General features: G+C 36.4%; 1 protein-coding gene across 1 annotated transcript; it reads left to right on the plus strand.

Annotated features, from left to right (window-relative positions):
* Nucleotides 1-884: 884 nt before the first annotated feature.
* Nucleotides 885-9,451, plus strand: LOC140166364 (D-beta-hydroxybutyrate dehydrogenase-like). Its single transcript, XM_072189809.1, has 8 exons — nt 885-1,188; nt 1,922-2,091; nt 2,710-2,834; nt 3,883-4,005; nt 6,480-6,583; nt 7,156-7,228; nt 7,601-7,662; nt 7,937-9,451. The coding sequence occupies exons 2-8, from the start codon at nt 1,931-1,933 to the stop codon at nt 8,078-8,080; spliced, it is 792 nt and encodes a 263-aa protein (XP_072045910.1). The 5' UTR covers nt 885-1,188; nt 1,922-1,930; the 3' UTR covers nt 8,081-9,451.
* Nucleotides 9,452-12,294: the final 2,843 nt, after the last annotated feature.

Here is a 12,294-nt window from a genome sequence, read left to right on the forward strand (position 1 = left end):
CTTAGAATTTAACATACACAAATAGAATACATATTTTATATTCGCTACAGACCTTGCTGAACAACCCGGCAAACGCAAAACGTTTTCGTAAAAGGGAAGAAAAGGCTGCCAGAAAACGTTTAATTGCAGGTTATAAAGGATATAAAACATGCTGCAAAACATTGTAACATACTGTTATTTTTAAATAAAAGTATTCACAAGCAGTGGCGTAACTAGCACCCCCCCCCCCCCCACGGGAAAACATTTCAAAAAGAATATTCAAAAACACCAAATCAATACAAATCAATTAACCCTTAGTGATGCACAAACTTAATATAAATTGTTGTACTGATTTAAACTTATTTTTATCAATTGGCTAGACCATATTATGCATCATCATAAATTTGATCACCTGATTTTGTGGGTCATGCATATGACATCTATTTTTAGGCCCTACTCAAAAATTTTGGTTTTTCTTTTGGTTTTTACCACGATTTGAGCAATGTATATAATTATTATTAGTTATCTGAAAGCTTCTAAACAGGATAATAACACCACCAATGCAAGCTACCATTAGGCCTACTGACTAAGGGGCTGTGCAATAATTATGAACCGGGGGGTAAAATTTCCCACCAAAATCGCTTGCCGTCGCCCCCCCCGGCCTGCCAAAAATCGCTTGCCTCCCCCCCCCTTGGCCCTCCAAAAAATCTTTGTCTCCCCCCCCCCAATTTTACCCTCCCCGGGGCTCATAATTATTGCACAGCCGGCCCCTTATCTAAACACTAGTAAACAGGATCATTTATATCACCACCATATAGGCCTACACCACCAATGCAAGCTCATACTACTGACTAACATGACTACCACCATTCGGTTCCCAGTATGTTTTAATGTATCAGGAAAATGTAAGCCCTTTTAAAAGTTCAAGTTCAAGGTCAGGAAATGTATTAGCTCTTAAATTCATTGATACGTGAACAGCATGGAGTCCGGTGCATGCCATCGTCTTTGACATCAACAGTTCAGATTACAGGTACATGAAGTTCACAGCCCGGGGAAGCTCTGGGATTTCATGCAGACATGGAATTTCATAAGATTAAATGCATTCACCATGTTCACCAATAGGTTACTTTAGTACATTAACTCTGCTGACATAAACTGACTACATGAATTCTACTACCGATTCAACGTACACGGATTTACAATTTTGAGGTAGGACTATATATTTTCAGTAAAAGTTTTAGTTTAACTATTATTAAACATGTAGGTCTACATTATTATTATGCTTGAAATGTTTTGATCACTAAGGTAAAAGAGAATCATCAACATTTATATTATTAGACCTAAAAATAATGATCGTGGATGCATGGTGGATGGCATATGGAAAGGTTTGGCTACGAAACGATTCTCTTATAAACCATCTATGCACAGTTTCCACCTCGATTCACCCAGGCCCGTACGCAGGGGGTGCGGGGGTGCGACCGCACCTCCCCAAATTTGCAAAAGTATACAAAAAGTCCCAAAATTTAAGAATTTGCGAGCGAAGCGAGCACAAAAAATCAGTTTTTTTACGGTTTATTGGTCAAAAATTGTCCAAATTTGGGGGAAAAGTCCACTTTTTACAAAATCGCCCCCCCTTTGGAAAAATGTCCACTTTTTCAAAATCAGCACCCCCCCAATCATTGGCCAATTCTCTTTAAATTGCAAATCTTGTGCAAAAGGTTACTATTTTCGCCTGTTTTGTCAGACGGTTAACTATTTTGCTAAATAGTGCTTACAAATTGATATGTGTCCCCGGAAGTCGAACTGAGTTATATGATAGCTTATGATCCCCTGATGTGTTGGGGTTGTTTAAATGATATTGCAAATCTTTAGCATGCAAAAATGGGCCTTCTATTCGCCATTATTTATAGGTTTAATCATTTCAAATCTTTTATAAACACAGAATACCGGTATGGCAACAGCGGCTGCAGCACGCGTCGCCTTGGTAACTGGTTCTACCTCGGGAATTGGTCAGGGGATAGCACGGGCATTAGCATCCAAAGGCCACTCCATCATACTGACTGGGTTTGGAGACACAAAGGGGGTTGAGTTGTGCGAACATAACATCAAACGGTTGGTACATGATGATGATGATGTTGATGATGGTGGTGGTGGTGGTGGTGATGATGATGATGATGATGATGATGATGATGATGATGATGATGATGATGATGATGATGATGATGATGATGATGATGATGATGATAATGATGATGATAATGATGATGATGACGACGATGATGATGATGGTGGTGGTGATGATGATGGTGATGATGATGATGACGATGCCTATACCTCGCGTGGCGGCGCCACATGGATGATGAGGAGGATTATGAATGATGATGTGACGAAGATGAAGATGATGATGAGGATCTGCATTGATAACGACGACGACGATGATGATGATGAGGCGGATGGGAATGATGAGGATGATGAAGAAGATGAGGATGAAGATGCTGATGACGATGGGGATGACGGTGATGATTAGGATGATGACGACTACGATAACAATTGAGATGGTAATCTGATCAAAATGATGCTGAGCTGAGTAGCAGGTGAAAGGATGGTAGGACTGCAAGACAGTAATCAAATTATCATGAACTTGTGAAGAACGATTTTGTTACACTCATCGTTCAATTTGACAATTAGTCCCATTTTAATTGATCTTTGTCCCATTGTTTTGTCTTGCAGAGATTTCCAAGTACCATGTTACCACATCCATGCAGATCTTGCTAATGAATATGAAATACGTAAAATGTGTTCAGAGATCATCAAGAAACATCCTCCAGGAATAGACATACTTGTCAACAATGCAGGTATGATTCTCCATGACTTAACGTCAGTGGTGGCGTCAGGAATTTTTTTTCGGGGAGGGGTGACATTGAGGGGGCAAAGTGAATTTCGGAGGGGGGGGCAAAATCAACAAATTTTGCGCAAAATTGCCGCAAAAAGTGAACATTTTCGTAATTTTGCATTTTTACTGGGGGGAAAGAGTTTTGACTGGGGAATTTCCAACCCATGCCCCCCCAATGGCGCCGCCACTGCTTTAGGTATACATTCGGTTTGAAACGAGGGATTCATATTTTAAACTGATAAAAAACTTCTCCTTAAACCCATAATGTGTGATTTGCTCCACAACAATGCCCAGAATTTTTCTTGAATGTCTACTTTTTATACGTCTTTAATATCAATTATAAGTCCCAGATGCGTGAAGTTCCGCTCAATAACGATCGGCGAGCTAATACACGCATTGAAGATAATAAGCATTGGAATGAAATAGCAATTTTCTTTGTTTTACCACAATGTTTGGCTCGTAATTAAAAGGGGACATAGTGTGATCAGTGAAAACCAATATTTTGTGGAAAACAAATAAGAATCTATTCAATATGAAAATCACACAATATTGCTTTAATGATGTGCCTGAGATTTGATTTTGACGGTTCGTATGGGGTCATCGTTGGGATAAGAAGGAAATACCTATTGTTTCACACTTTTCTCTTAAATGACCACAATTATTCGCAGTTTTCACCAGTATGCAGATTCATAGATCTCAAAACCATGCTCCTCTCTTGTATGTCTTTTGGTTTTTAAGTTTATCAGACTATTTTATGAATTTTTCAAGTTTTCTTTGGATACCGTATTTGAGGTTTATCAAACGATTTCTTGTTATTTTATGGGTTTATGGTACTGTTTTAAAACAATTTTATGTTATTGAGTGTATTAAATTGCTATTTTGATTCCTTTTAGACTGTTTTGTGTTTGTTAGAAACTTTAGAAGCAATAATTCTGTCGGGTCTACGCATCCACACTGTGGAAGATGATAAGACATATTTAACCTGTTCAAGTCTCTCTTTATCATCTTAGGTTTTCAGCACATAGATGAAATAGACCGTTTTCCAGTGGAGATATGGAATACAATGGTTGCAGTCATGTTAACAGCACCATTCCTACTTACAAAATATCTACTTCCAGGGATGAGAAAAAAAGGTATGTTTCTATAGTGTCACGGTGTCCCTCTATTTGGCAGGGGTGTGCCGGCCACAGTGCCGGGGGGAGGGGCAACATTTAAAATCGTCCCACTGACCCGCTGTTAACACAACCTTACTGGGCAATTGTACACTATCGTACATTATGGTTGATAAAGTCTGGGTCACCTTAAATAGGTAGCACTCATTGATGAAGTCATCTTAGGTAGATATCACTTACAGATTAAGTCATCTTATGTAGATAGCACTCACAAATTAAGTCATCTTAGGTAGATAGCACTCACAGATTAAGTCATCTTATGTAGATAGTACTGATTGATGAATTCATCTTAGGTAGATATCACTAATTGATGAATTCATCTTAGGTAGATAGCACTCACAGATTAAGTCATCTTAGATAGATAGCACTCACAGATTAAGTCATCTTATGTAGATAGCACTGATTGATGAATTCATCTTAGGTAGATATCACTAATTGATGAATTCATCTTAGGTAGATAGCACTCACAGATTAAGTCATCTTAGATAGATAGCACTCACAGATTAAGTCATCTTAGGTAGATAGCACTCACAGATTAAGCCAGCTTAGGTAGATAGCATTCACAAATTTAGTCATCTTAGATAGATAGCACTCACGGATTAAGCCATCTTAGGTAGATAGCACTAATTAATGAAGCCATCTTAGATAGCACTCATTGATTAAATCATCTTAGGTAGATAGCGCAAATTGATGAAGTCATCTTAGGTAGATAACACAAATTGATGAAGCTATCTTAGGTAGATAGCACTAATTGATAAAGTAATCTTAGGTAGATAGCATTCATTGATGAAGTCATCTTAGGTAGATAACACTAATTGATGAAGTCATCTTAGGTAGATAGCATTCATTGATGAAGTCATCTTAGGTAGATAACACTCATTGATGAAGTCATCTTAGGTAGATAACACTAATTGATGAAGTCATCTTAGGTAGATAGCATTCATTGATGAAGTCATCTTAGGTAGATAGCATTCATTGATAAAGTCATCTTAGGTAGATAACACTAATTGATGAAGTCATCTTAGGTAGATAGCATTCATTGATGAAGTCATCTTAAGTAGATAACACTCATTGATGAAGTCATCTTAGGTAGATAGCATTCATTGATAAAGTCATCTTAGGTAGATAACACTAATTGATGAAGTCATCTTAGGTAGATAACACTCATTGATGAAGTCATCTGAGGTAGATAGCATTCATTGATAAAGTCATCTTGGGTAGATAACACTAATTGATGAAGTCATCTTAGGTAGATAGCACTCGTTGATGAAGTCATCTTAGGTAGATAGCACTAATTGATGAAGTCATCTTAGGTAGATAGCATTCATTGATGAAGTCATCTTAGGTAGATAGCACTAATTGATGAAGTCATCTTAGGTAGATAGCACAAATTGATGAAGTCATCTTAGGTAGATAGCACTAATTGATGAAGTCATCTTAGGTAGATAGCACTCACAGGTTAAGTCATCTCATAGATATTGTTCCAATATCTGTGGTCACGTTATGCAGATAGTACTCACAGAGTGTAAGTCATCTTAGGTAGATAGCATTCACAGATTAAGTCATCTTAGGTAGATAGTACTCATTGATTAAGTCATCTTAGGTAGATAGCACTTATTGATGAAGTCATCTTAGATAGATAGCACTAATTGATGAAGTCATCTTAGGTAGGTAGTATTCATTGATGAAGTCATCTTAGGTAGATAACACTAATTGGTGAAGTCATCTTAGGTAGATAGCACTCGTTGATGAAGTCATCTGAGGGAGATAGCATTCATTGATGAAGTCATCTTAGGTAGATAGCATTCATTGAATAAGTCATCTGAGGTAGAAAACACTAATTGATGAAGTCATCTTAGGTAGATAACACTCATTGATGAAGTAATCTTAGGTAGATAGCATTCATTGATAAAGTCATCTTAGGTAGATATCATTCATTGAATAAGTCATCTGAGGTAGATAACACTAATTGATGAAGTCATCTTAGGTAGATAACACTCATTGATGAAGTCACCTTAGGTAGATAGCATTCATTCAATAAGTCATCTTAGGTAGATAACACTAATTGATGAAGTCATCTTAGGTAGATAACACTCATTGATGAAGTCATCTTAGGTACATAGCATTCATTGATAAAGTCATCTCAGGTAGATAACACTAATTGATGAAGTCATCTTAGGTAGATAGCACTAATTGATGAAGTAATCTTAGGTAGATAGCATTCATTGATGAAGTCATCTTAGGTAGATAGCACAAATTGATGAAGTCATCTTAGGTAGATAGCATTCATTGATGAAGTTATCTTAGGTAGGCCTAGATAGCACAAATTGATGAAGTCATCTTAGGTAGATAGCATTCATTGATGAAGTTATCTTAGGTAGATAGCACTCATTGATCAAGTAATCTAAGGTGACATTTGATTCATGTAATTTCAGGCTGGGGTCGTATTATCAACGTAGCATCGACTCATGCAACCGTGGCGTCTGAAAAGAAAGCCGGATATTGTTCTGCCAAGCACGGGCTAATCGGCTTGACCAAAGTAAGGCAACATAACATGTTTCATTAATAATTCATTCTAAATAAGAACAATGTTGATAAAATAAATAATTATGTTCTTCAAAAATCTTTACGACTTTTAATGTAGTAATACGTCGAGTCATACGGGCTTCCTTTAATGTATGAAAATGATAAAACAAAAACATGGACCGACATTCGAGTTATACCGTAAAAAGTCGTTTATAGGCAACACAGATATTTGTAAATTAAAAGAAAGAAAAAACTCGTTAATAGGCACATATGCTTTAAAACGATTTTTTACGGTATATAAGTCACTTGCTAAAGGATACACGATGGCCTCGCGAGGTTATATTATTATTATTTATCAATTTTTACTTCGATCAACTTGCCTTGAGTTCTAGATATAAATGAACATTTTTTTAAGTGTTTTCACTGTCACTATAGATTATTATTAGGATTTCACTAACATATCGTTTTCTTCTCCAAGTCGCAAACTCTTATATACATTTATAATTAAACACCTGAAAAGCAAACAAATAATTTTCTTGTATATGGCGTTTTTTGCTGGTTTCTGTTGTCATTTACTGATTACAGGTGACTGCGTTAGATATGGCGAGGACGGGAATCACATGTAATTCGATAAACCCAGGCTGGGTAGAGACAGAAAGTACGTTCCAGTTTCCAATTTCTTATTTACGCTTGTGTATCAAAACCACATGTGTTTGAATCAAACGTAAATCTATGAGTTGTTATAAAGGGGGGAAATCCAAGCTAAGATTAAATAAACATTCTTTTGACTAATTTGAATTACATTAATTTGAATTGAATTAAAACAATTAGGTTTATTTTCAAATCCATTAGATTGAATTTTTAATTTTAATTTAGATTAGTCTTGGATTTATGTCGGTTTGAATCCAGATCATCATAGGCACTATGACTGTAGACTATGTTACTCGGCTTTATGCCGACACCACAGCGAATTATTATCATTAATCTTATACTGACTGATGTCTTATTGAATTTTAATTTGGGGAAACAGTGTTCCGGAAGCAAGTGAAGATATTATCAGAGGAACTTGAAGTATCTGAAGACGAGGCCAAGGTACGTACTATAGAATGTCCAAAATTTAAAACTCTATAATGGCATCTCTCCAGTTTTGATATAATAACATCGTTGGCAAAATAATTGGGCCAATCTATTTGCTTTTAATCGACCTATATTAGGCCTATAATAATTATTATTATTACTATTATGATGTTCACATTTGGCGAAATAAATTGTTTTAAATGTTAGCACGAGGATCCTTATATTATAATAATTATAAAACTTGGGGTAATAATTACATCGCTGTGTCTACTTCTTTTTGATTTTCCAGTTAAGAGTCTTAGAAAAGCATCCGACGAAAGAGCTTACGACGGCAGAACAAGTGGGTGCGGCTGTCAACTTCTTGTGTTCTCCAGCAGCTGATAATATGACTGGGACATCACTTGTATTAGATGGTGGTTGGACGGCTCTTTAAACCAATCAGCGACCAGGTACCAATGCATTGGACCGATGAACTTTATCGTACGATTTGACATCGTGTGTAGCCTATATTAGACGGTGGTTGGACGGTGGTGTAAACCAATCAGCGATACCGATGCATTTGGACCAATGAACTTGAGTACGAATCGTTTGTACATGTATTAGACGGTGGTTGGACGGTGGTGTGTAAATCAATGAGAGTCAAAATATCGATGTGGACCAATAAACTTTATCATAAATTGTGATGTCAAAATCAAAAAGGAACCGGTCGTGTGGTTGGTGGTGTCAACCACTTTCGACGTCGGGAATATAAAGTCACCAAGTCATTCGTGTATTGCAGAGGGGGAGGCACTCACACAAACATGAGTGATGTAGTCCTACATGCAGTGAGTCTGTTACTGCTGGAACATGAAACTCATTTTTGTAGAACAGTGGCTAGGTCATCAAGGTGTGGGGTGGGGGAAATGTGTATAACATAAACACATTTATTAATTAATCTGCAATTTCGAAGATAACTCGTATATCAAAGTGTGACAAAATATGTTGTAAAATATTTTTGCCAAATAGTTTGGCATTACTTTAATTACATTATGTTAGAATATTTTACCAAAATTTTTCCGAAAACGTTTTTGAATGTTATGAAAATTTTACCCATTATATTATACGTACCCTTTATACCCGACATTTAAACGTTTTCTGGCAACCTCTCCTAACCTTTTGCAATTCGCCAGCGAAGTATACGTGTAACAGTAATCCAATTATCGCTATGTCAACTGGATCACGCTTTTGAGTTCTGCACCACGATCGAAATGATCGCAACACAAAGTCTATGGCAGGGTTCGGGTTTTGCCGGCAAAAACCTGTTTTTGCCGGCAAAGTGGCAAAAACCTGGCAAAAACTGTTTTTGCCAGTTTTTGCCTGGTTTAAACCGGCAAAAATGGCAAAAACTGGCAAAAACTCACATATAGTCACTCAAATATTAAAAAGTGGCACAGAAAGCTCATAAAAAGTAACACACAACTTTTAATGAATCATTCAACATATTTTTTGTCTCATCAAGTCCTTGAAATGAAAAAGTTTTGAATTTTATGCATGCCACATTTCAGTTAAATGCACTTGAGCAATGAAAACGCATACCTTTAATTTCTAATATATTGCTTATAATTACAAAATATGGCCTTGTTTCACTCGGGAACTTATTTTTGTAACTTAATAATTTGTTTTGAGATGAAAAAACAGAACTATAAATCAATTTTTTAGTTTTTGCCATTTTTGCCGGCAAAAACTGTTTTTGCCAAGTGGAAAAAACCGTGGTTAAAACCGCGGTTTTTTCCACTTGCGGCAAAAACCTGCGAACCCTGGTCTATGGCCTTATGGAATTATGGAAACTTTGGGCCTCATAAATTATTGGTCCAATGTATATAAATAAAAGCATACATATTTAGAATGGTAAAGACTTGACAAATATATTTGTGTGAGGTCAAATTTAGGCAAAAATGCTTATAAAAAACCGCTTTTTGAGCCAACTTTTTCGGGCAACGTAACATAAAAATTCTTAAGTAATTTTTTTTTATCAACTTCACCAAAAAAAATGGTTGAAATTTGGGGGCAATTCAGGGTTTTTTATGGGTTTTTTTGGTTGCAAAATTGAGTATTTCAACCATTTTTTGTGAGAATTTCTCAAAGTTGGTTAAAATTCCAAAAAATAAAGATAAAGATATGATTTACGGTAGTAACTTCAGACCTTTGATTATGTGCACACCAAAATATTGATGTTGTCGGTTGCCGGTTATTTGTTAACAAAGGGCTTTTTGCTTCCACCACTACGGTGTCTGATCTCCGCCAAACTCCCCCTTTTATAATTCATATCCCCAAATTTTTAGTTTTCCCCCTTTTTGCGAAATGCTTTCCCCCTTTTTCAAATATTTTCCCCTTTTTAACTTTCCCCGTTTTCAAATAGTTTCCCCCTTTTCGCCTTTTCGACTTTCCCCCTTTTCAAATAGTTTCCCCCTTTTCGACTTTCCCCCTTTTCAAATAGTTTCCCCCTTTTCGAATCCCCCCTTTTCAAATAGTTTCCCCCCCCCTTTTCAAATAGTTTCCCCGTTTTTTTTTTACGCCCTTTACAAATAATACCCCTTTTTATTTTCACCCATTTTGTTTTTTGTTCCCCCTTTTTACCAATAATCCCCTTTTAACTTTTCTCCCGCTTTTCACAAATAGGTTCCCATTTTAAATAGTTTCTCCTTTTAAATAATACTCCCTTTTTGTTTTTAATACTCCCTTTTGTTTGGGTACTCCCCGTTTTCCGTGCGTAGGCTTTACCAGTAAGCCTGGACCCTGGAGAGTACCGTGCACTCACTAGAGCTCATTTCGCTACATCCATTATTGGAAAGGCGTTCTACATGAATTTGGATACCAACGTAGGTAGATTTATAGCCTGTTGTGCAAGCGCCGCTAAATTCAATGGGTTAGGGATCCGTCAACTTTTATGCACGTTTATAGAGGGGCTGTACAAAGAGCAAATCCGATATGATTGATAAACCAAATGATGTTCAGAATGTTAAACGGGTGAAATGGCATGCATAAATATTTATGCTGGTCAAATTCATAGCAATGATGTTTGAAAGTCTGTGAAGAACTTGTCTATAAACAGGGATATGTCAGAGACAACAAACAACTGGCTGCCATTGTTACAGAAGCCTAGATAATAAGAATTGTTTGTGCTATATAATTATTCAAAAGGGTTTTTTTAAAGTTAGCACCAAAGTTTAAAACAAGCGGCCTTAACAGTGAAATGACAATAAAAGCATACATTTATAAAACGGGCCTGGACAAAATGGGCATTGCATATTTATGACAAGTGTGGCTGTGTGATTTTATGCAACTTTATTTTTAAGCCAGTTCCGAGTAATTTTCGCTATTCTTTGTTTGTCAACAATCCCGTTAACAATAAAAATGTGCTTTCTAATCAAAGGCTCTATGGCGTATATTCAATTGACCAGACAAATGAACCAGGGACTTCGGTCAGTGGTGCACGCCTCAAAAATCCAAAAAGAATTAGTAGGCCCTATATGTTAGATGAAGAATTAAGTAGCAATGGGGGTACTACACCCCTGCCCAATTTTGTGCCTATTTTTGCATTTTTCTCAAAAATTATGGCGCATTGGGGACAAGTAAGATATGTATATTATAGGGGCAAGGACTACAACTACTGCACTGGAAATTTTATTTCAGCACAGCCAACAGTTGTGGAGTTACAGTCAAAAATGAGGGAAAACCAATATTTGATCAATAAATCAATAACTACTTGCTTTGGGTTGCTGTATTTTCAGTACAGTAGTTGTAGTCCTTGCCCCTATAATATACATATCTTACTTGTCATCAATGTGCTATAATTTTTGAGAAAATTGCAAAAATAGGCGCAAAATTGGACAGGGGTGTAGTAATTTTAGGCCTAGTCTTTTTTAAAGTCGAGACAAGTCCAAAATAATAACGATTAATAAGCCAATCTAATTGATTCGAATTCCAATCTCCTGGCCTTTTCCTGGGTCTTTATTTAGTTGCATGATATAATTCAGATTATGATTTTTCTTAAATGTAGATCTATATCCTATAGAATTCATAAATTACATAATAAGTATCATTTTATTCATTTTTAGCTCAAGAATTTGTATCAGACAATCACGTGCTTTCAACGTGTAGGCTGGACCTATTTCAATATCGAAGTACATGGGACGTGAATGCACGGTACTATAGATGGTCCGTGCCTACTGGTAAAGCCTACGCATCGTGAAAAGGGGAATAAAAAAAAGGGAGTAAAAAAAAGTGAATAAAAAAATAAGGGAGAAACTATTTTAATGGGGGAAAAATCCGTAAAATGGTATTATGTAAAAGGTGAAAAGAAAATTCGAAAAGGGGAAACTATATGAAAAGGGGGAAATTCGAAAAGGGGGAACTATATGAAAAGGGGAAATTCGAAAAGGGGAAACTATATGAAAAGGGGGAAATTCGAAAAGGTGGAAACCATATGAAAAGGGGAAATTCGAAAAGGGGAAACTATATGAAAAGGGGGAAATTCGAAAAGGGGAACTATATGAAAAGGGGAAACTATATGAAAAGGGGAAATTCGAAAAGGGGGATACTATATGAAAAGGGGGAAATTCGAAAAGGGGATACTATATGAAAAGGGGGAAATTCGAAAATGGGGAA

The sequence above is a fragment of the Amphiura filiformis genome, chromosome 12, assembly GCF_039555335.1.
Source record: "Amphiura filiformis chromosome 12, Afil_fr2py, whole genome shotgun sequence".
Lineage (NCBI taxonomy): Eukaryota > Metazoa > Echinodermata > Ophiuroidea > Amphilepidida > Amphiuridae > Amphiura > Amphiura filiformis.

Excerpts from the sequence above, each read along its gene's own strand:
- LOC140166364 (XM_072189809.1), top strand. The coding sequence starts at position 1,931 with ATGGCAACAGCGGCTGCAGCACGCGTCGCCTTGGTAACTGGTTCTACC. Across the intron at positions 2,835-3,882 it reads CATACTTGTCAACAATGCAG|GTTTTCAGCACATAGATGAA; the intron begins GTATGATTCTCC and ends TTATCATCTTAG. Across the intron at positions 7,229-7,600 it reads AGGCTGGGTAGAGACAGAAA|TGTTCCGGAAGCAAGTGAAG; the intron begins GTACGTTCCAGT and ends TTGGGGAAACAG.